This window comes from Lepisosteus oculatus, chromosome 1, assembly GCF_040954835.1.
Source record: "Lepisosteus oculatus isolate fLepOcu1 chromosome 1, fLepOcu1.hap2, whole genome shotgun sequence".
Classification (NCBI taxonomy): domain Eukaryota; kingdom Metazoa; phylum Chordata; class Actinopteri; order Semionotiformes; family Lepisosteidae; genus Lepisosteus; species Lepisosteus oculatus.
In genome coordinates this window covers 78249349-78274439 of record NC_090696.1, presented here as the reverse complement: position 1 = coordinate 78274439, position 25091 = coordinate 78249349, and the positions used below count along the sequence as shown (strand labels likewise).

The following is a 25091-nucleotide window of genomic DNA, read 5'->3' as shown; positions in this document are numbered from 1 at the left end:
TTTGTCACTCGTGGGTGAGTGAGGCCGCGAAGACGGAGAGGAGGGATTTGAGGGTGAAGCCTAGAAGAGGCTGAATGGCAGAGCCGCTCCTGGGAAGCCATGCAGTGGGATTATGCAGGTGTGTTTGATGTTTGCCTGAGGGATGCAAACTGTAGTGATCATTTAAGAAAGTTGGATCAGGAGCAGTCTGCCTTCTTTACCCCTGAGACCCACAATCTTTAAATTACAGTCAACGCTAAGACCACCAACCCCAACCTGCTCACCTGGGGTCTGGTCTGAGATGCCAAGTAAGGTTGAGCCTGTCCAGTGTGTTAGATGGAAGATGTATTGCTAAAATTAAGCTTTGGAAACAGTGATAATGAAGCTCAGTAGGTCAAGTCACAAAAAAGCACACATTCCTCGTCTTGCTGATAAGGGATAGGATGTCAGGGATGTGATGGTGAACGGTACTGGAATTGCCAAACAAAAGACCTTTGATTTTCCACCCCGGAGGTAACGGCTGTTTTATTTGACCAGTAGTGATTTTTTCAAGCTGCACCTCAGGTCTCCACCTCGGATTCAGCAGCATCTTTGTGACCCTCGGCCCAGCGCGGGGGGGCCGAGCCCCTCGGTCTCCGCTCTGAGCCCCGCTGCACTCACAGCAGTCTGCAGCAGTTGGAGGAGGGATGCAGCTCTCGCTGACAGCTGACCCGTGTCCGCCCAGCCTGCCCAAGCAAAACATATGGATCTGGAAGTCTGTGTTTTACTTCAGTAATGCGTGTAGGTATAGTAATTAGAGATGAAATGTTTGTTTTCTGCCTGTTTGCTCATTTCAATATTTTTAATCCTGTGCCAGTCCACTACATCGTGGTTGACAGCAGCAGTATTGTGTGGCTGTGATTGATAAGGAGTTCAGGTCAGAACTAGAACTCTGTCTTGTGAGTTGCATTGGTTCCGGAGCAAGCAAGTCAAACCAGGGTGCAGGTTTTTTATTGCTGATGAGGGGTTCGGGGAAGCTGGCTGTCTTTCTCCCCTGCATCCATGTTGTCTTTGCAAGGTCAGTGGACGTCAAATTGGGGTGTTTAGCAACTGTCCACAATTATTTCTTTTGTGTCATTAAATTTGTTTGCAGAGCAAGAACAGCAGCTCCCTGTGGAAGCTAGCAGGGAAACAGCACATCCAGTATTTCCAGCCGGTCCGAACCATCAGGACCTCTCCGCACAAAGACATGCGGCTCTGTCAGCGTGTGATGCTTCAGCTTCATTGGCAATTATCTCGCCGAAGAGGCCTGTCCGAGTCAGCTCGTGTGCATTGCAAAATATCTGTCTTGCTTGTCACTCGTGAGGCTCGAAAGCACACGACCACCTGTGAAAGCCCTGGTGACTCAGGCGCTGTCAGTGTTCAGCTCCATATGGAAGGATTCAGAAGGTCACTGCTTTCCCTTCACAGCGGCGCTCAGGGCAGCCCCTGGAATCCAGCCAGCCCATGCTTAAGCAGCAGGAAGGTCGACGAGGTCAATTAGAGCCAGTTACTGAAGTTCTCCCTGTTGTTTACGAGAGCTGAGGTTTGAAAGAGCTCTGTGTTATCAATAGGTAAGGCCAGAAACAGAGTGTTCCCCACAGAAAGAGTTAAATTGCATGTGATTTGAAGAGGCAGCCTTGCAGCCCTGTTTGTCCGCCCCTATTATCTGTTGGAATAGACCAATGCAGGTTGGCATTTATACTAGATATTTCTTATTTGTCGTATTCAAAGACACATTGGCGGTAGAAGGACGATAGATGTCCGTGCAATAATTGATTTTAGTCCCATGTCCCGCCATACGCACAAGTGAGTTTTATCAAACTTTGCTGAAAAATGTTCATTTCTTATTTTTCCGTGTGTATCAAGTATCCATGCTATTCAAGCTATCCATGAAGAAAAAGTGAATACTGTTAAGAAATATCTTTCCTTTCCTTAAAAAACACCATCACAAGGGGACAGGAGGATCTTGAGGTGTTAATGCTGGTTTCGAGAGGGCGTGTTGGTAAGCTGAGCTTGGCTGGCTCCTGCTGAGTTGATGGACAGTAGACTCTGTAAGTGAAAGCAGCTTGTTCTGCTTTTCTGTCTTGTCTTGGTCTTTCTCTTCTGGGTTAATTATTTGCCTCAGGTGCTGGTTCCTTTGTCTGTAGTGGACATGTGAAAGGACCTGAAAGCAACTTTGTTCGTCAGGTCGGTTTACCAGAGAAAAAGAAAAAAACATACTGTAGCTCAGTAGGGTTCTGTGGGATAAACTATGTGGACGGAACGAACTTGCTAGACTTCTTTGAATGAGCCACAGCAGTAATGGGCAGTTACAGAATGTATGCTGTAGTTCTCAGACAGTTTTGAAAAAGTCACACATAAAATATTAATTCTCTCATTTTTGGTGAAAGGGATATAAGATCATGGGTGTGTTTGGATTGGAAACTGTAGGATGATGCTTAATGTTGAAGCATAGAGTGTAACATTCAGATAGCAGACAATGTGAACTAAAAACATATTGTAAGATGGGAAATGCTGAGTTTGAAGAAGTCATTGTACTGTATGTGTTTTTTGTTGAAAAATCTTTTGGTCACTGTGGGGAAACAATATGAAAGGCAAGCACGATATCAAAATGTTATGATATTTAATTAATAATACAGAATTTAAATTAAGGGATGTGTCAAGTTAAAACTGTAAGACCTCAGAATCTTGTCTTGCATATTGGTCACAACATTTCAAGAAATCCAGCGTAGAGCAACCAGATACTTTCTTAGGTTTAGATCTTCGACTGAGTTAGGAGACCATCGGAGACAAATAGTGGCTTCTGAAAACTCAAGTGAAAACTGTCAAGTACAGTGATAGCAGTTTTCTAAACTGAAAAGTGTAAATAGCAGTATTTCGTGTAAGAATAAAAAATGAATGGCCTTCTGTCCAATTCGTCTTGCAACCAGGTTTATGGTGTGTTTTTTTTCATATAGTATTTAAAAATGAATGAAATCAAGTTCTGAATTAATCCAAAAGAAATAATATTGCAAGAAAAAGAAAACAGCATTGCATGTCTTTGTGGCGTTTCCATCATAACGGCAATTTCTTGTTGTGTAGCCTGTGAGCAGATGTGAATGAGTTTGCTCAGGTAAACTAGTGGATGTGGACTACAACACCTTACAGCACGCAAGACAATTCAGCTGCTGTACAAAGATGTGCTCTTCGTCGTAGCTGGTATAGTCAGATGTGTGGTGGAAAAAGGGACCGTGTCGAAGTGGTCTCTGGAATTAGAAAACTGTTTTATATATTTAAATATTTAAATATAGAAATATATATATATATTTTTTTTAGCCTCTGTCCTGCTCTGTTTGAAGTGGACAAAGAATAAATAAAGACAGAAACCGTGCAGAGGCCTGTGGCTTGGCTGTTTGAACATCCGCTGCAGGGAATAACTGCATGTAGCTGAAACACCGCTGTTCGCTCGGCCACGTTTTTTGCTGCAGCAGTTTGTAAGCATTGGCAATAATCTGAGCTCACCGTGTAGCCTTGTAGGATCAGAAGGCATTGTCATACTAAACAGGCAAGGAATACAACTTAAAGAAAAGGGCGATGATGGCACCTTTAGTTAGCCTTAAAAGACAACATTGGTCTTGCAAGAATAAAAGCACCTCTGTTAGTTCATTTGGATTTTATTTCAGTTGTTCATAGGAAAGATTTCGCAACAATACAAGTATCAGTGTTTGTCCACATGTTGTTTTCAAGGAAAATTGGGGGGGGGAGGGAAAAAATAATAAGTTACAAACAAAGACCACAAGCTACAAAACGGCAGTAAAACACAACAAAGCTGTTATTCCACATGCAGGCCAGATGTACTTATTGCTTTGTCTTTGAGGGGTTGTAAGGTTGACTGTTTCCTATTACATTAATGCACAGCAGAAAGCAGCTTTGTAATTATTTCATTATTAGAATTAACAGTGCTCACACCATCGCTCCATTGCTCTGGATCTTTGCTGCTTTAAGATAGGGATGTTTGTTGTCTGACTCACAACAGTTTCTGCCAAGGATGTGTTGGCACTGGATGTGAATTTCTTTTTATTTTGCAGGACATATGCTGTATTTAAGCTTGGTGTATTCACACCTTTAAGACTTCAGGGTGCTCCAAGATGTGTTGTGTTAACAATTTCAGAACTTGCAACTGCAATAAAAGTGACAGACATAGCCCCCTGTTCAGGATTATTTGCAAAGCCCTTGGGCATTTCCAGACCAGTTATGCAGACGGATAGTGCACCAAGATGAACCACATGTAGAAGATATACTGAGGAACTGGGGTTTTCTCCTTTATTACCTGCGGTGCCAACTTCATGCTCCTCCCTCAGGCTCCTTCATGCACATGGGCTGCGGTCTGTTGAGATGAGCGCTCTGCATTGCCCTGAGCTTTGGTTTCCATGCTCTTGTCACGGGAGAGTTTCTTCCCAGGAACCACAGTGTTCAACACACGTTAAAAAATGGACAAAGTGCTTCACTGCTCATACTTAGAAAAGCCTTGATGCAGTATAGAACTTTAACAATCTTTAATATGTAATTTTCATTATCTACACCAGTTTGTTTTGCCATAACAAATTCCCATACCCTGTATAGTCGTTTAGGCTTATAGGTGGCTGGTAGTATAATATTTCTTCCTTAAACAAAACCTTTGTCTTTTTGCACAGCTCATCTCCTCCTAGAAACAAGCTAGCAATTAAAAAAAAGTCTGGCTTTGATCTAATCTCACCAAATCTTTTTTTTACACTATCTGTGCAAAGTCAAACCTTTCGAGTGGCCTTACTGTTGATTTTGCTGTCGATCATTAATTGCAGATTTTTCTGTATCTGTCGTGCTGCAGACATGCACCTCGTGTAAGCTGCCCCCCATCCCGGCCCCCCGCAGTAGCCAAAGCTGGGAGATAATGTTAGTGAGAGTGGCATTTCGTCTTTAGCAAGAAAAATACAAGGTTCAAATCCCCTGATCTTGTTTGTCAAGAGTAATGACCCTGCCCTCTTGTCCATGGGGAGGAAGGTGGATGTTTTACTGTCTGAGTTAGAGATGTGAGTCTTTGTTCATGTGCTGCTGTTGCCCTCTGAAATTGCAAATGATCTTAATCAGTTTATAATCTGTTCATCAGGGCGGATATTTAGTGTGTTTAAGGTCTGAAGAGGAAGTAGATGTCTACTTGCTTCAGTGTGCATTATAGGATGAAAATATATGGCTTTTTTTTACTTTTTAGAAAAAAGCTAGCAAATAAAATAACTTTTTTTAAAATTTAGATCATAATTGACAATTCCTATTTCTATTACCTTAGCAAGCCAGACAAGTGAATTTGTCGATAGATACATTTTAAAGTTTAAGAGCAACCTAGCTGCTATAACTGGAGACAATATAAATATTTAAGAACACTCTTCGGTGAGCCATTGGAAGGCAAGAATATCTCTGCAAGACGCATTAAGTTGGAAAGTGTGAATGGGTGTCGTCAGGCCAAGAACGAGCTGCTGTTTTACTAAGAGAATGATGGTCAGTGACACTGACATGTAGTCTAAGCAAGCCGTTTAAGACTGTACAGATGAGGCAATAATAACGATAAGGCAAAGACTGGAGGTGAGAACATAAAAATTGCCTTTGAAACAGTAAAGAAATATTTCATTCTAACCAGCGCTGTGCTTTTTAGCTAAGGGGCTCATTTCCTAATTACTTGGTTGTTCCCCAATGACAAAATTGTACTTCTGCCATCCATAGCTGGGCAGCACAGGGAAAATTTGTTTGACGTCTTCTGATTAACTCTGTCAGACATCAAAAGATTCCTAGGGCAGCAATAAACTGAGAAGAAAGATCTCTGAAGAAATGTGATGAAGTGAACATAGGAGCTCTTTGGAGGCCAAGATGTCCTCCTCCTGCGAAAGTCTTGTCCTTCCTCACCAGCTGTCCTGCACGACTCCAGGCACCAGTACGCTCCTGCCTGGAGTATGGCACCTATCTCCTGCTTGGCCACCCTGCCGTCGACACTCTCCCACTCCAGCTGGCCTGGAGTCCTGCGGTTCTTCTCGGACTTCTTCTTCCTCGCTTTCCTGCTGCTCCCATCCCATCCGCCAGCTCCCCGACACCAGCGCCCAGCTGCCGTTGTCTCAACCCTACTCCCCTTCCACTCTTCCACCAGCCCCTCTGCGCCCCCTCTCCGATCTCCCCGGTCCCCAGTCCTGCCCAGTTCCTTCTTCAGGAGGGCTGGGATGAGCTGCCAACAGGAGCCAGACCTGCTCGGGCCGTATTCCTGCGTGCTCTCAGGTCTGATGGACTTCCTTCACTGTTTCCTTGACTCTATTTCACTAATGGCTTTAATTCTTAGACTTGCTGTTTGCCCTTCTTGTCTGTAAGCACAGAGTCCGTGCCAAAAAGGTGTTGATATATCTGCTCTGTAGCCACACTCCCTGCATTGTGTTTTAGTTTTTAATACTTCACTCTGTTTGCTTGACACTTGCGTTTCAGTTGGTGTTACTGTTAGCCTAATTAGTCATTTCACCTGTGTCTTCCTTCTTGTAGCTTCGTGCTCGTTTCTTGAACTTGTACACAATTACACAAATCCTAACATTTGGAAGATGATGAAATACAGGATCGCTGCCGTGCTCCATCCTGAGCTTACGATTGAGTGTGATGGCCAAGTTTTCTGTCTATCATGAGGACATGCCTGTTAGAAAGCAGCAGTTGTACCAGAATTACACAGGGTCAGCAGCCAAGGCCAGACCAGAGTGAGGGCACCGAGAGGGGGCAAGACCTGGGCAGCCCTGAGTAAAGAGACACAGAGTGAGGGCACTGAGACGGGGCCAGACCTGGGCAGCCCTGAGTAAAGACCACAGCATGAGGGGATCAAAAATTGTAGAAATTTAGATTCCTATTTTTTGCATGTACGTGGAAGCAGTCAAGCTGAAATTCCTTCATGCAGGAAACCAATATTTCATTCTCAAAGGGAGTATTTTGCTTGGCTGATTCTGATGACCCCATGCTCATAAAACACTCTGAAAAAACAAAATCGTTTTAGACACTGTACCACACCTTAAGTACAAATAGTTATCATCATTATATTTATGATTTTTTATGCTTTATTTTATGAGACTAAAACCTCGGTATGTGTTTGTCGACACTGCTGCTAATACTAAACTGTGACCATATACTTCATTCTTACTCACCCTGATTGGATCGGTCCAGAACCTGATGTGGGTCACCATCCACCCGGTTCTGCCAGCTGCCGACCCAGAAACATTCTTTCACTCTAGAGAATTTTTAAACAGTGAATAGTGGGTCCCAGGTCACAGTGCCTTTGTGAGGATACAGACATTCAGGCCACAGTCTTATTCACAACAGTCTGTGTGGGGGATTGAGCCTAGACTTTGTAGAGTTTTATCAGCACTTGTCTTCCTGTTCTGTTGTGTTCTTGCTTCTGGGCTCGGGGCTGAGAACACCCCCAGAACAGCCAAGGACAACATTCAAAAACATCAGGAAGCCCCTCAACAAGGTTCAGGCAGTCCAAACTTCATTTTTGTATTCTTCTTTAGAGTCTGTGTGTGAAACCTTCACGCGTAATTCAATTATTTTTTTGTCAAGCCGCACAGACAATTTGTGTTCAGGGGCCATCGCTCCTTCTCCTTCCTGTGACTGAGTGTCTCCCATTCAGACTCCCAGGTTCTTCAGTGCAGTGAGGCACCTTGTAAATGTTCGAGTGTTTTATGACTGTTTTGTCTTTGCTCGGCTCGGGGTTCGTGGCGAAGTGAGGTTCGCTCTTGAGCGCTCACGGCCCCTCACTCCCATGCACTCTCTTTAGCCGGGCTCCTGACTCGACAGACTGAGAAACAAAATCTTGATCCTCACAAAGAAGGGCAGAGGAGCTCATCGGGACGACAGGAAAGAGGCTAAGAGGGCTGGGGTTTTGGGTTGTGTTTTTTTTCCGGTGCTTGGAACAGGCAGCAACGCGGAGCGACGCTTTTTTGAGCACGCACAATGTGGGAGCTGCGCTCATCGAAATTGACAAAGGATTTCAGGGCCCTGCTCTTCTCACGGCTCTTAAACAAACTCACTTCATGGGTGAAGGATTCGCCTTCGAGTTGAAGTTGTGAATGCTGCAGCTACGGCTTGCTGCAGCTCCCTGCCCCTCTGTGGTGGCATCAGTTTAGAATTAGCTCACAGCCACCCATCTGCACTTAATAGAAAATAAATGGTCATTTTTTTAACTGTCTGTTGTAAGGCGGTTTCAGGCTAGATGAGGAGAGATAAAGGTGCCTATAATAGTCGATTGTAGAAACTCTTCTAGTGCACGATAAATTATTAGCATCAATTGTTCTGCCTCACACACACACAGAACTAGGAGCAGACACAGAATTAATTGCAGATAAATATGCCACAATCTGTTTGGACCCCCATGGTGCAAGATGTGTATCTACAGCTCAGTTCAGCCGGCCGAGCCATGTGGGAGTCATTATGGGAAATAGGTGGCTCGAACTGTAAACAGCCCACATTTATCAGTTCTGCTGTGCTGGGGACGGGGGCAGTCAGGGGGGACTTTGTCTCAAGGAAACAGTTAATAATAATGTGCTTTGGTTAAGCTGGGAATTGTTTGCTCAGAATAGCCTCGGGAATGTGAGCTTATAAGGGGATATTGAGGCTTAAATATCAGCCAACAAATTATTCCAGCACACAACAGCATATTTATTGATCATCAAGTCAAGTTCAGTTTTGTTAACGTAAAGCACACGATATAAGAAAACAACCAAGCTTGCTTGAGACTAAAAATATTTAACAGACAGGGGGAAGTTTACTCCAGTGCAATCTGTCCATGATTAAACGTTTTGACAAAGGTCCTCTACTCCTTTTACAGGACCTCGGGCCCTCCTGTAAAGTTTTGAACTGGCCTGTAAAGTTTCCTCTCTACATTTGTGTTTTTCCAATGCAAGATGGATTTGCCTTGGAAGCCATGAAAAAGCAGTATCTTAAAAGCAAGACCATACATTAGAGTTAGGCTCTCCCGGTCTCAACTTAGTTGTGAAATAATTCAGTTCTTGCTTTGCTTGTTTTATTTCACTGTTCATGTGATTTCTGGTAGTGCATGTTCTCAGTCCATGGGGTAAGGAGTTTATGACCTTGCTGATACCAGTAAGAGCCTTGTCTGGCTGTAAATTTATATTTTATTGACTTGTCCTGATTTGATATGAGCTTCTCTGAGTCTGACCATCTAAAAGCAAACCCTGAGTGTCGGATATGATTGATCTGCAATTCCGAATCCCAGCGCCTTTCCTGTCTCCTCTGGTGTCACTGCCACTAATCTGTCCTGTGGTTTCTCTGTGCCCACATTTGGACAGCTCTGTTTCCCTGTGGCACAATGATTACTGCAACCGTATTGCATTTTTCCACAGAGCTTTTTAGAACAGCATTGCCTAATTCAAAATAGTTTTAAAATACAGCTCAAGAAAGTAAGTAGAGAGCTGGAGTAGTGTGCCTTAATGTCAGCCAACATAATTAAATAAAACCAATATTACTTTTATCAAAACTTTGACTTGAATTGAAACCACACACCAGCGCCGACAAACTGGAGCTTTACAGTTGTTGCCCATTTTCCATCTGCATCGCATATTTTCTGCAACTGTTGTTCAGGATTGGAAGATAAATTAAGAAGATAGGATATCTTCTTCTCCTGTCTCCTGATTTTTACATTCATTTTATCATTACAGTGAATGGAGAAATGGAAATGTTTGCAAGAGTTAATTTTATGGTCATTTTTCCTGTCTTTCCTGGCTGCGCATGTGTTTACCCTTCTCTGTAATCTCTTGATTTAGCCAGTAGGGTGCCAGGCGATATCATTTTTTTCTTTGCTTTTACATCTGGTAAATGTTTGAGGGCCACCTAACCATAAGGTCTGTGTAGATGCAGATGTGTGTGGCAGCTGAGGATGAGAAATCACACATCCTTTACCATTGCTCCCCACAAGCAGAGAGTCTGGAGAGACGCAGGCGATGGGGAAGGGTGTTCTTGATGACCAGTGAGGGATCTGGTCTTGCCCGCAGAACGTCAGGGATCTTGACACGAACATCAGCCTGCTGATACAAGTGTCTGTGTCAGGCCCTGCTTTTTTTTTATTTCCTTTGTGCTTTTTCTCCTAGAGGCTTGACCTAGCGTTTTGAAGGGATGCTGTTAAAAACGGGATACAAAGCATTTTGATTGTAACTTTGGATGTTAATTCTGTATTTTAATTAATTCTTACGTATGTTTTGGAAGATGTTATTTTTTCCCTCTTGTTTATTCGTTAAGTTGCAATTACACATGGTGACCTTACCTTGACCAAACCTTTGTTACTGAAAATGCAAATTTCTTCTCGACAGTTTACTTCACTTGCTAAATAGATGTTAGATATGACATATTGCCAAGAAAGAGGAGGGCATTTGGTCCGCCTAGTTCGTTTGGTGTTTAGTGAAATTTGAGTTCTTTCTCTCGTCGTGATCCTTGTTGTTGATGTTGATGTATGCTGCTGGCCCCTTTCACTGGAGATGTGGAAAGGACAGTCTGCCCAGCTGTCCTTTAGTGTCTGTAGACTTCCCACTAGTTCTCTTCCTGGCGTTTTCTTTTTGTTTCGGTTGTGTCTTGGCCAATATTATTGCCCGCTGCTTTAAGCCATTTGAAACAAAAAATGGTAAATGTGGTAGCCTTTTCACCTCAGTATTAATGCTTCTGCATTTAAAAAAGGTTCTCTATTTGAGAGCTTTTGAAGCAAAATAAAATGAAACGTATTGAACATGAAATTATAGCTAGCTAAAGAACAGATTTCAGTTTCATTGAGTAGCAAGGTTAATGTTGTGTTAAAAAAGAGGTCTCTGCTACACCTAGCAAAACAGGAAAGCCGATTGAAAAGGCTAAGTTCCCAGACTGGACCCACAGGAGATTCTGTGGCTGAACTCTTCACCTGGAGAGCGAGCAGGAGCTCTTGTTCACAAAGCCTAATTGAAACCAGCCTGGTGGCAAGACTCCGAATCCTATTTGGCCTCCTCCCCATACATCAGATGTCAGGTCCTGGGGGAGACATGAAGTTCACTATTAAGTCAGAATCCATCCCCCCACTCTTGCTCTGTGCTGTGGGCAAACGTTTCAGGCTGGGGCCAGCAGCTGACGTCGGCGAAGAGTGACTCCAGATCACCATCCCTGCTATCCGTCTTCAGGAGCCTCTCGGGAGCACGGTGTTGCATCTTGTGAAGTTCCGCGCGAGTCCTCCGCGGTGACAGTCGTGCAGCATGTCAAGTTCATCTTAAAGTTGTTTTGAGGTTCGGACCTGCGCGGGTGTGTGCTGGGGCCCGAGCCTAGCTCCTCCCCAGGTTCGCACAATCGTGGCGTCACACAGAGATGTACATTTTCACTGCGCGTGGGCAGGCAGAACTTTTAAGGAGCTTGCCTCCCAGGGATCTCGTTGTTGAAGGCTTCTGATGGAGGAAAAAAACGACAATCCTGCCAAAAAAAAAAACTAACATAATTTAACAGTAATTGATCATGACTACTGAGCCCTTTCACAATGGGCTTCAGAACAGGAGCCATCTTCCTTCAATTATTTTTATGCTATTTCCCTAACACATCTAGTGATTTCTGGTTATTTTAGCTGGAGTGCAGAGCACGTATGTGGCTCGTTCTGCGTTGGTGTTCAGAGTATCGCCGTGGTGCACCAGCAGCCCCTTCTATGACTTTATGGCTCATCTCTCTGACCACAGTGTGACAGAAGTGGACGAAGTGCACTTTGGAGTCAAGTCCAAATAAACTTCCATGCTTGCGGTGTTGTGTAAGTGCACTCATGCCGTTGTGAATGTAGTGTTGGCTGCCTTGCTGGTCTTTGGAAAGTTAAAAGGAAACGCTAAGAATGGAGGCAGGTAGTTTTCAGTTATGCCCAGCAAGAACACGGAACTCCCTTGAGGTTTTTGCGTTAAAGTCTTGCCAGGTGCCGTGATTTTCCTTCCACTCCCTTCGTTCTGAAAACGGGGTGTAATTTGTGCTTGTGTGCTGAAGTTATACACTGTACGTGCTGTTCAGGTGCTGTTGGGCAGTTTGTATTGTTTTACTTTCTCCGCTCAGTGAAGTTTTCCTTCTCTTGGGCTGACGTTTTAGCGATTCCGTTTTAAACCCGGACAGCCCTGTATTTTGTCACTCAGAAAGCAGATTTCTAGTGCTGTGGACGTGTAGAGAGGAGCAGCTGGGAAGGATCCAGCTTGATCTGGTTGGCCAGCGAGATGAATTAGCTGCTACAGTAACACTTCATACTGGCTGGACGCGCCCAGTTTGTCTTGAGCTGCCCGATCAGGTTTTTGAAGATTCTGAACAGTGGTGATTAATGATTACTACATGACAGATTTGATCGATGTGATTTTTTATTGGCACAAAAGATAAGCTGTGGTTGTTATAAGAGTGGAGAACTCTAGTGGAGACTTGGAGTAAACTGGTGATGTACGCTCATACAAGGAGCCCTGATATCAGTGAGGTACGGTAGTGTACGTGCAATTTGTGTGTATATGTAGGTCTGTGTTGGGGAAAACTGAAAGCACATCGCTTCAGTTCCATGCCCCCACCCACTGAGTCCAGTGCAACCCAACATCATTGGCTGGAAAGATGGTGGCCATGTACAGAACTTCATCTCCCCCGACTCCTCTGCGAGGCTCTGATTTCGCCATTTGTTTCTGCCGCTCTTTTGCTATGGGAGTTGTGATTACATTTAATTCTGGATAACCTTAGAAACGAGCATTCAATGGGAGACCGGCAGCATTCCAACGAGGGATTTCCAGCCATATTTATAATTCAGTTTGAGCTTGACATAGTTTCCCTGGGGTTGTGGTCCAAGTCTTCACCATCCCTGTTCCTTCCACAAATGCTTTTCAAGCTATTTTCTTCCCCATAATCAACCCAGCAATCCAGCAGCCAGAGCTCTGCCAAGGCTCAGCTGCTGGAGCCAGCCCTGAATGTCTATTGAACGTGTCCTTTCCAAAAGAAGAGCTTTTACTTGGCAAATGTTTTTCAGCTCTGACCCCAGAAAAACATTTTTTTGGTACTTTTTGTGTATCCTTTGAATTTATGGAATAGCATACCTTAAAATAAATGTTTACAGGACTCAAGGAGTGTTTTTGCATTTTAATGCTATGTGGTGGATGTTTAAATGCCTGTGATGCAGGTTAGGGTAAACATGCCGAAGTTTAATGTTATCACAGGGAGTGCTACTAGAATCAACCACTGCTTCAGTGTTTATGTGTCCCTTTACCTTCCTAAACAGCTGTGGCAATGAGCTGGCTCTCCTCCGCTCGCCTGTCGTTAATCATCCCTTCCTGTGCTTGTCCGGTGACCTCCAGGGGCCTGCCTGTGTGCCAGATTGCCCTCCTGGATACCACCGGCAGGCTGGAGGGGTCGAGAGGCAACACACACACTGCGCTGCTCTGCCCTGCTCCGCAGGACTCGTCTGAAAGCCTGCTCCCAGGGTTCAAAGGAACAGGACAAACCAAACGTGGGAAACGTGGCACATCTGTTCTCTAGCGTTCAGCACTCATATCAAGCCTCACCACACCCCTTAAGACATATCGGGACACAATCAGTTTTAACGCCAAACACGTTGTATTTTTTTAGGAAAATGTGGGAATTTGTTTCCTATGGGAATGAGGATTTGTAACTGTACTTTTTAGTGTGCAAGGTTACAGCATAAATTCTAGCTTTGGTCACAAGTCCCCCTAAAGTGTACTGTAACAGTCTTGCTCTGAGTGGGCTGGCACTACATGCTGGTGACTTAGCGCTCACTGAGGGTAACGAGCAAACAGCCAAGGAGATGTGCTAAAAATAAAAATCGTAGCATTGTTTTCTAATTATTTTGGCTGTTCATCGAAAACTCTAGCGATGTTATAGCAAAAGCTAAAGCGCCTGTTTTCAAGTTGGAATCTAGCATTTGATGAAGCAAGGCTGCCACCTGCTGCCGAGCCGTAATTACTGCAGTAACAGTCCAGCGGTATTGTCCAATATCTTTCAGGTTTTTCAGAACACTAGACAAACAGCCATACAGCTAAATCTGCAGCCATTCCTCGGTCTAACTTCTTTATTACTTTTGTTTTATAGCACAGTACTTTTTTCTCAAGGCATTCTGTTGAAGTGTTGTCTGAATTACTTGCCTCATGTCTGGACCAGCAACTTAATGTGCTGCAGCAGCTTATTTTACTGAAAACTCTATTTCAAAACTCCTATACCTTTATCTAATGAAGACGCATTTCTCAACTGAGTTGAGCTTATAAAAAAAGGGTTGCACTGCTCCATGCTCTGCAAATACAGAACCGTTGTGGCTGCAGGTCTTAAATAACAGCTAACAGGCTCTCTGGAGCTTTGTTTGCAGGTTCAAAATTGCCTTTTCAAGCTCGTGCATTAAATCTCTGGTATATACAGGTATTTCCTGAGTGTTCCTGAAGAGGTCTGAGCTGGGGGCAGCAAAGGAGCAAGCAGGGGGAATTCCATGCTGAGAAGCTGAAAGAAGTAAAAACAACATTTCGGTGTGGAGACTCTTGCAACCCTCAGCCTTACCCCTCTCACACACCAAACATAGTTTTTTTCTTTTTCTTTTTTACTTTCCAGCTTGGAATTCTCCTCCATGTATTCCTAGATATATTTTTTATATTTCTTCTTTTCGGCATCTGTAAATGAATTTCAGGAAGGATTGAACATTCCACATTAAAGACACCAGCTTCTATCTTTTCACCAGTTTGTGGTTTCGTAACCTGTAATCGCTTTGCACGAATAAATGAGGAACACATGTTTTAAAGGCAAAATAATTGCACAGTCCAGAATACTGGCAGGGCAACCCCCACCTTTCTTTCTTCTGTTTGTTCTGTCCTAACATGGAAAAACCCATCAAAAATCACTTAAAGTCTGGTGAATCTCTGTTTTGAGCACATTGCATTAAAATGAGCCCGTAAAAGTTGGAGGAATAGCTGATTAAGCCTGGTGCACTTTAAATTAGTTCCAGCCAGTCCAGAGCTGGACCAAAAAAACGCCTGCCTAGGCAGCTAAACGGAAACAGGCAGTTTATAACATACGGTCTTGTTTGAAAACTCAGGGGTTCATTTTAGAAAGATTTATATCCCTCCCTTATATAAACATTACAGACGTGGGCTGATGTGTATGAAGGCAAATCTTTATCAAAATCTCTTTGAGAGCCTTTTCTTCAAGAAATGAGAACCAAAGGGATGCTTTTCCTCTTTGAACCTCTGCCAGTAATTGTAATCAAGGATTTCTCTTTGTTTAATTAAAACACAGTTCATTTGACACAATATGCAACCACCTCCCAGGACTTAATTTGGAAATCTAAGACACATCAGTTGGAGGCTGATTGTTAAGTGCATACAGTGCCGAAAAGTTTGCTGAAAAATTCGAAGTGAAGGTACCCCACATACAGGCAGTTTAATTTTCCATGATGTCCTTCTAGTTGATTTTACAGCAAAGATTCTGAAGATAAAAACAAGATATTCTGTTTTCCTGTCCAAGAGAAGCAGTGACTTATTATTTCTTTTTAAAAAAGAGCTGCTGGTGAAGAGATATATATTGAAGTTATTTTAAAAGGCATGTATCCGCTGTTAGTGGAAAAAACAATTGCATGAAGCATCTCAGCATGTTTATTTTAGGATTGGCTGTCATCTTTTAAAAAGGCCCGACTGAAAAATCTACTTTAACTTGTTTCTTGAAGGCTTTTGATTACAAAAGCAGAGCCACTTGAAAGGCAATGAGATTTAAAACTCAGGAGAAATGTGAAAATGGAAGAAAAGGCATGGCCTCGTGTAGCTGAGCTCAAGTCACTGTGGTACAGTATCTTTCCTCACACACCAGGGTAATTGTCCACGTTCACAACTGAAGCCGCATTTAACAAAGTGATGCGTGACTGAAGCAAGAATCTCCCGGCTCATAGTTATATTTACTTATTACCTATAATACCTATAATAAAAACTGAGTGATAAAAAATATGACTCTCAATCGTAAGTCTTCAGTGCTTGGGGTGAAGGCTTTTAATTTATTGCACAGGCATAAATAAATTGAGCAGGAGACAGAGGAGAGGCCTTTGGGCACTCTGGGATCGCCCGGCTCACTGGGGAGCTCAGGACAGCGAGTCGAGGGCCGAGTGGGCTGAGCCGAGTCTCCTGCCCGGTGTATTCTGAATGCCGGAATGGCCGAGGTGCCTTATCAAGGGAGCTAGACGCTCTTTATAACTGGTTGTCTCCACTCTTCAAAGCACTTCAGAGACTTTATGTTCTTGCAAGATTTCAGATTGGCCTCACCATTGGCTTGTTATACTGCGCGCTTGGAAAGGAGGATGGAAAACGCCCCATCGCTGGGAATCGTGTTTTGCATTTTCTCTGCTGCCCTTTCAGATGTGTGAAGCGTTACAGCTGAGAGGAAGACCTTGTCCAATTCCACGCATGGTTTTCCATGGTTTTCCTGGTTGGTGGCTATGTGCGACAGCGCCACCGCTTTCCCAGCTGAGGGCTGCGTCACCCAAGGAATGCAGGGAAGCAGCAGGAATCCGGTGTCGTCCTGCTTTAACCCCTCCCATGAATTAACCCTTGTGTGAACAGAAGCTGGCCCGCCTCCCCTGCTCAGGACTGGCATCTGTTTCGCAGTTGCAGAAGCAGCCGAGGACGTTTGAGGAGCCAGGCCTGCTGCGGCGACTGCTCCTTGGCTCGGGGGGGTTTGGGGGCCGCGGCTGGGAGACGCGGGAGGTTGCGCCTGGGCAGGGAGAGGTCACGCTGTGGATGCGTGTAAAAGTCCCACATGAGCTTGGTTGCAAGAAGGAAGCCCCGCGTACCCAGTCAGGCATGCACCAGGGCCTATCAGTCTCTTGAAATATGCAGCACCTTTGACCCCCCCAGGGCTGCTGGCTTTAAGGCCAAGAGGAATGGTGGTTAATTCATTTAGGCCTGAGAATTACAAGGAAAAGCAGGGTCTGAGCGCCTGTGAGGACAGAGGTCATTTGTTTCCTAAAAGAGCAGGATCACGTTGTCCTGCAGAGAAGACCCACAATGATAACCTTGCCATGAGGAACTCCACACTGGGGATTGTCTCAGTTTATTGCCATTTTAGAGGAACACTTCTTTAATGAACAAGTACTCCACTCAGACATTTTTCAATGGCACCATATGGTCAAAAATCAACTTTGCCACTACTGCTTGCTTTCTTAATGTGTTTTGTCTTGTTTTACTTTGAGAGGTATAAAGATGTTAACCGAGTTAAATCCCTACATAGAGTTTTGAGGCAGAACACACCTGCTCTCCTGAAGTCCTGGTGATAGGGGGACATCTTGAGATGGTTTTGTACTTGTGTGTGAAATTTCATTAGCCTAGTGCTGGCTGCTGGGCTGTAATGAAAGCTGTGATTTTTAGGGAGCTTGGTCTGCTCTTCATTTGCTGTGAAAAGTCCTCCTTTCTTGACCCCAGCCTTTTCTATTTGTCTTCTACATATTTCTGTACTAGACAAGAAAAGGAGGCTTTTATTCTTTTTTTATAATGAGTTAGTCTTTCCTACTGGGATTCAGAAGAGCTGTCCTTTCCCAGCCATGATGAAGTATCTGGGCTTCTAAGGATGGGACGGCCTATTGTCTCTCTGACACAGGCAATAACAGCAGTGCTAAGTACACACTTGCTTGAAAGAACCTGAGCTTACATGTATCCGTAAAGCGTTGCTCAGGTTTTCGTCATTTCCAGCTGGCATTGAAAATACAGGGGTACCATGGTTTTATCATTTGTTCGATGAGGTGCTCCCGGGCCCTATTGTTTTCATTAGCAATGCATTTAGAAATATCAAAAGGATAACACAACCATACAGCAGGTGTATAGGTATTAAAATATGGCGAGTTCTTTATCAACAGTGGCGTGATCTCATGCACTACACTTTCAATGTTATGCAACATAAATAGCATTGTATTTGTAAAGCATGATGAATAAGAGTCAGTTCTGTACTGTTTGCTCATTGTTGTGTGATCCAGGGTGTAGCCTGCAAGCTCCATCAATTATTCAGTATTTCCCTGAACATTTTGAATTATTTATTTGTTGGTTTCTTTCATTTTTTTGTCCAGGTTTGCGCATCCGCTAAGTTTCCATTGACGCAGTTTTATTCAATATAACATACATAATTATTCGAGAGATATACCGAACCCTCTTTCGCTCACTTGCACTGCGCAGTGTGGGAGCCGAAGGACCCTTCTGCAGAAGGTGACTTAACCACAACCTGAATGTGGTTAAAGTGGGTCATTAAAGCACAGCGCTATTTAGGGAGAACACAAACACTGCCTGGAGCCCTTATACAGCTGGTATAGTCTGCATTGCCTGCGTTCACAGAAGAAGCTGACCTCTGGCTCCTGGTGTGTCTGCAGCTGGACAGAATCAGAACATCCAACAAGTTCCCTGTGCTCACTGGCCTCTTGTCTCTTTATTTCTCCACAAGCCTTCCTGGAATGTTTTCTGCCTGGTATCAGTATCATTTCTGTAACATTTGTGTATTTTTTGTAGAATCTCATTGTTTGACAAAGACATGCGTTTGAAGTCTCAGAAGATAAGAGACCTGTTTCGGGGCTACAGTGCTTTGCCGGTTTGTTCCCGAAGGTGACATTCTTTGGGTTTGTGCAGGATTCTGGGATTGCAATTAGGTGAAGACAATTAGCGTAAGATGAAAGAAAAGTTATCTAGTCCTAGAAGACTTCTTGGGCAGAATCAAAGTGATAGCAATCAGGAACTAATTTTAAAATAGTCTCTGAGAATTTTTTTTAAAGTGAATGGAAAAAAAAACTCTGAAAAAAGCTCTTGTTTCTCTTGCCTGTGTAAGCAGGTCTCCTGTAATCACAATCAGCCTTATCTGAAAATGAATTGGTCAGACTGTTTTCTGTGTTTATTCTGAACTGTCGTTGGATAAGAGCAGATCTCCAGAGAGACTCGCGCGTCACAGTTTCCCATTATCATGACAGTTTTCTCTGACAGCTGAATAAACCAGGCCTGACCTGGACACAGCGTGAGGAATCGTACACACACGTTTTGAGAGAGGTTTTGACATTTTTAGACATTCCATAGCTATACAGAGAATAACAAATAGTTTTTTTGATTGCCTACTGGGGTCTGTAATTCTTTTTCTATGACTTAGCTTACTATGAACAGTATAGCCTACCCTGTTTCACAGCAGTTTTGAGGTCGCTGCATTAAAGTCGTTTTTTGTGAACACATGACGGTTACCAGTGATTGTTTTGTAAGAGCTGGAGAATTGTGATAGTTTCTTTTCTGAAACATTCAGCAAGACGTCCAGTCTCAGAAAAATATTTTGAAAGGGAGGCTTTAAAAAGTCTGTTTGTGCCCTCCTGCCTTTGTGTTTCTCACATTAACTTAACCAACACCATCCACCACAAAAAAAAATCTTTAGTTTCTATATTTTTACATGTTGGATGTTATGATTTATCTGCTTGTTAAGGTGTCAGTTACACCTTCTCAACCATTGATAGAGCACAATATGTTTTGCTTATTGCATAGAAAAGATCCTATCATGTTAATGACCTTCCGTCATTTGAGCTTAGCTTGTCTTATGTTCTCATGTTAGTGCTCCTTCTGTGCATGTCCACTTGTGGACATCTCTCCAGCAAACACTGAGCTTTCACCCGCCTGTATCTCTGCTGCGTCGCACAGTTCCTGGAGAGCGATGGATGTAGGATGTAGAGCCGACATAGTACTGACATTTGTGCTTGCTTCATGCTTTTTGGCACAGTGATTGAGTTTTCCAAAGCAAGCAAAGCACAGAAAGTTACATTACAGAAGGCTCAGTGGCACTGCTTTTCACGGACATTCTCGTGATTCCTGTCCTGGGTACAACATTAACATGAATGCTTTCGGGCTCTATCTGAAAAAAACAACATTCTTCCTCCTAATAAAATCCTGAGGCTCTTGATGCCATCAGAATTAGCAATTAGCTACAGCGGGTTTGCCCATCTCTAGTCCTGGGGGCTACAGCGCCACAGAGCTGGGAAGTGCTGTTAAACTGCTCCAGTTCAGCCAGTTATCCACCGGGGCGTTAAGGACTGAGCTGGAATGGGAGTCTGCAGCTGCAGCAACCCTCCAGGCCTGGAGCTGGTCAGTCCCGACCAACAGGAATTCCACAAGCGCCGTGGACAAGAGTCAGTCTCTCTGTTATTTTTGGACTCGACAGTAAAATAAAACATTCCTAAGCAGAATGCTTCGGTGATTGTTACCTTTCCGTTAGCAGAGCTGGATAATGGGGCAGTTACAGAGCTGGCCTCTTGAAGGCAGAGTGTTTTGTTGTCATTGGGTTGAACCTCCCTCCCTTGGAGAAAGAAAGACTCTTTGTGCTGACCTGCCTGAAAAGGGTTAGAGTTCCCGTTTCTGACTTTCAAACAGTTCACCTTCCTCGCACACACCCTTTATCCTCATGCAGACCTCTCCAGACTGCAGCAGGAGCTCCACTGCCCACAGCCATGCACAGACTAAGGTGCTTGCTATTGTAAGTTGGGGAATGATTGCAGGATAGGGCGAATATTCAGAGTGGAAAGGGTCCTTTTGTATTCTGATGGCGTGTTAAGGACTCCATTGCTTGCTTTTCTTTTGGAAGGTGATGCAAATACCTGAAGTCCCACAGGAGTTATTCAAACACTAGGCCAGTATAGATGGGGCCTTCAAGAAAGGTGCTGAGAAACCCTGGCACGGTGCATGTCAGGAGTTTCTTGAGAAATTACTGGTTTCAATCCCACACAGGGGACGTTTTGGTCACACCTGGTCTTGGCTCCTGTAACCTTCATATCTGAATCCCTGTGACTTTCAGGCGGGGGGCCAAGGTGTAAAGGAGCAGCTCGTTGAAAACTGAAGGGCTGAATGTTGAAACAGTGCAGATCTTCAGAAAATGTTAAATATGTATAAAAGAGTGTTATAGAACCGAAAGAGAACAGTGTAATTTAATGAAGGCCCTGTGTGTAACACAAGAATTAGACCTGCAGTGTTCATCCATTTTCATTGTATTCCATCTAAAGGGCATTCAGGCGTTTTGAAAGTTAAGGGGGTTTTCTTTAGAGCTGCCACATTTCAGTGCTGAGAGCAAGCCATCATTCACAGTACGTGAGCGACAGGGGCTCCCAGAACGATTCTTGGAGTCTGACTTCCATCAGGTTTTTCTGGGTCATTCTGAGTCACCGGCCGCCAGCCCCCAGCGGGGAAACAGGTAGAGCTGTCTGGGGCCGCAAACCACAGTGAAGCCTCTGCGCGCTGGACAGCAGCCTGGCAGAATCCAGGAGAGCAGGGTGAGGAAGGAAGGAAAGAAGGAAGCACACAACCGTTGGCACAAGCAGCTTGCCGAGACTGCGAGGCTCTTCCACAACATCGCCCGGCCTGGCGATGCAGCGGGCGAGAAGAGGCCAGCACCCTGCAGCTCCACGGTGGCTTGGGCCGACTCCCTGTCTGCTCACGCCAGCCCAGTGGGGCGTCTTGCTTACTGCAGTGACCCTGTGGATGCGAAGGGGGCGTCGGTGTCAAGAGGACATGACCGAGCTGTCTGAAGTTTGACCACACAGCAGAGCGGTGAGGTGCCAACAACTCTCACCAAGCCCCAAGGAACATGTCAGTAGAATTCAAAGAAGTATATAGCACCCGTCATTTTTGATTTGTAAAGTCTTCTTGTCACCCTGATGATTTTTTTTACAAATTAGGTTTTGTTGAGACACATTGTAGTGAAGGTTTTTGTTATTGTTATCTTACTTTTTTTTCCTTGTTTTGCACATGCTTCTGAGGCCACATTTCTTCAACCAAACAAAGTGACAGATGTTGAGACATGATTTCATTTGATCTCAGCTAAAACTATTGCCCTGTGAAGCACTTTAAATATTGCATGAATAAACATACTTAATCTACAAGTGCATATTTCCATCATTGTGTTTCTGAGGATATGCCCTTGTTAAATAAAATAAATTATGTACTGGTACATTGTGTTCCCTGTTCTCCTCTCAATGAGTATTATTCGATGCTAAATACTGTTTACAAGAACTGCGAAGTGAACTCTGTAATGTAGGTTCAGAAAATAACAACAAGGCTGTATCCTGTTATTAAGCAGTAATGAGCTATAGCCATTCACCAGTAACTTTGACCATGCACTAAGAAAATAAGAAGTTACTGGTGTTTCTTTTTTTAGTTCAAGCATAAAATTACATGAATTAAGCAGTATCATTTCAATGTAATGCCCTGCCGTTACCCTGTGTTGTTGCTTGGGCATGGGACGAGCATACTGGAGGGGAGGGAGGCTGCTGCAGCCATGTGCTGTGTCTGGCTGTAAGAAAGTCCCTCACTGCCGGCCTGACAGGCAGAGAAAGAGGCCCATCTGCTCGGAGGCCGACTCCAAGACGACTCGCACAGCCTGACATTTAAAAGGGTTGTTTTTAAGCAGTGGTATGGTTTTATTATGCAGGATGCTAAATGTCTTTTTAGCCAGACAATTATAAATTCAAAGGGATTATGCAGCGCGTGTCTAATCAAAGTAAGACCTTTAGAAATTCATAATGTGTCATAGTGTGATTGTAACTGTAAGCCCTTTCCCTCACTGGCAGTGAAGCAGTGCACTGTTCTGTCCGAGCTGTGAGGAGTTGAGTAGCTTTTTCAGAGCATGTGGATGATCTAGTAAAACCATCAGTGTGCGCAGTGTCAAATCCGTCAACAATGAGTTTGACCCATTTCATTATTCTTAGTTTAGCAGAAAGTAGGTGAATATCCCAAATTTAATATACAAGACTTGTAGAACTGTATATAACCGAATATCTTCCTGTGAAAAACCTTTTGTGGTAGCTCTTAACCCGAGTGAGTACAGTCACACTAAGCTCCACATCTTGCATTCAAATAAATCAGCGCGACTGACCGTTGGGGAATGTTTAGCTGGAGATTTTGTTGTAATTTTGTCTCTATCTGTACAGTGAACCCAGATGTTAATTTCACCACTCTAGAAGCACAACAGAAGATGAAACCAGAAGTGTCTCCACTACTGAGCCTCTCGAGTGGGAGAATGAGCTTTGCGGCTCTTCCCAGCATCCTTGCTTGTGCTGCGATTGCTACAGCAGCGACACGAGCATTACGTGCTGCAGTGTCAGCTCACACCTGCAGGGCTGCTGTCTGCTGGCCAGGCCTAATCTTCGGTGAACCTCTGCTCCCCAGACATAGTGCCAGGTGTCACCCCAGTCCGAGCGTCTTCCCTACAGCGTATCGAAACCTGGAACGAGCGGCATTGCTTCACTTAGTTAGACAGGTGAAAATAGTGAGGAGAAAATATTCTGATCTGATATGTGCCCGTTCTCGGTGAGTTATGGGCGTGTTGTTGATTGTGGAATTACTAGGAAACCACAGGCAGCCCTGTATAGAATTACAAGTCCTGACTCCCAAGACCTTCTACAGGCCAGACGTGATCATTCTGGAAGAGCTGTGTGTGCTGGTGGACCCTGGTGCTTGAGTCCTTGAGTCCTGGTCCTCCGGCTCTGTGAGGAGGCAACGTGGCTCCAGTATGGTCTTCATCTCACCACTCTGCCTCTGGGGAGCCGTGACTGACTGCTTCTCCTGTCCTCTCCGCCGGACACATTATAACACTGCGTACCAAATCGAAGTTCTGTAGTTTTAGTGTAGCTTGCTGGCAGAAGTGGTGAATCCCATCTGAGCCATTTTTCAGTAATCCAGTCCATCGCCGCTCTGACGCCTCCCTCTTGCTGTCTGACTGCAGGCTCTGGGGGACTCGGACCTGGCTGGGGTGCTGAGGCAGGTCCTGCCTCTCGTGAAGCCTCACGCGGACAGGGCGGAGAGCGACCAGGGTCCCGAGGAGCTGCTGGTGCTGCTGGTCTACGTGTACTCCCTGGCGGGAGACAGGAGCGTGAGCCGGGAGCTGGAGGAGGCCGAGCGGGAGCTGGCGGCTGCTCTGGTCCGCGTGCTCCTGGAGGAGCCTGAACTGTCGCCTCTGATCCAGAAAATCACCCGTGAGTACACGGCGGTCATGTCCGGGAACACACAGAACGGAACGGGTGATCGGAACTGAAGACGCTTTCAAAACCAAATCTGTTGCTGAGAACAGGAACATTTCGTAGTCGGCTCATCCTGTGACCATTCAAGCAGTGTTTGTCCCTGTCATTCTGTACAGTTACTAGGGCCAGTGCAGCAACCCTTACTGCTGTATAATTTAACTGGAAGAGGTGTATTAACTACAGTAACAAAGTGTTACACGAGAATGCTTGTAAGCATCTTGCATTGCTCTTTGCAGTAATGGGTAATGGGCATTGCTTTCATCACCGTGCCTTGCAGTGTAGTGTAATGGGTCATGTGCAGGAGAGATTATATTTCATCGCATAGCAGCTTTGTAAGAGGAGTTTCCATCAGATGCATAAATGCTTTATCACAACAGAGGTATTATTATCGGGCAGTTCCCGTAATCCCCGTTCTAGACGTCTTTGATGCATAACTCATAACAGCGATGGAATGATTCGCCATTACTGCCATCAGCTGTAGTATAAAAAGGGAATGGGACAAAGTCTGGAACCACTAGACTGTCTTTTTTTACAGGAAATATATTACAGAAAGCAATTTAAGTGGCGAGTACCGCATAATCGCACAGCACAGTTTTTAGACAGCTCTGGCAGTTGTCTTTGGACTCAGTCTGTACATTAACATCATCACTTTATTAACCCTTTACAATTTCTTGCATTAGGAATTCGTCTTTTCGCAGACCCCAGCTTGCTCTCCATGAGACACACAGACAGGGAGAGAGCCTGGGGTCAGAGCGCAGGGTCAGCCATTGTACAGCGCCCTGGAGCAGTTGGGGTTAAGGGTCTTGCTCAGGGGCCCAACGGAGTAGGATTCCTCTGCCGGCTGCGGGATTTGAACCTGCAACCTTCCAGCCACAGGCACAGGTCCTTCGCCACAGAGCCACCGTGTTTCAGGAGAGGAAAAGTAATCATTCCAGCGAGACGGCATGTGCAGTGTTTACCTGTCATTGCAGTACAAAGACAAACGCACGGCTCCGTGTCGCCGCAGCAGCTTGTATTGAGCTCTCTATGAGCTCGCCAGCAGCGG

The 25091-nt window shown here is 44.6% G+C and overlaps 1 protein-coding gene across 1 annotated transcript in view; it reads left to right on the top strand.

The window, feature by feature from the left end:
- The window catches only part of scfd2 (sec1 family domain containing 2), a 143968-nt gene that overhangs the window by 34205 nt on the left and 84672 nt on the right, over window positions 1-25091 (top strand). The window contains exon 5 of the mRNA XM_006630135.3: window positions 23752-24001. Within this exon, the coding sequence (XP_006630198.2) occupies window positions 23752-24001 (250 nt within the window). The remainder of the gene's footprint in view (window positions 1-23751; window positions 24002-25091) is intronic.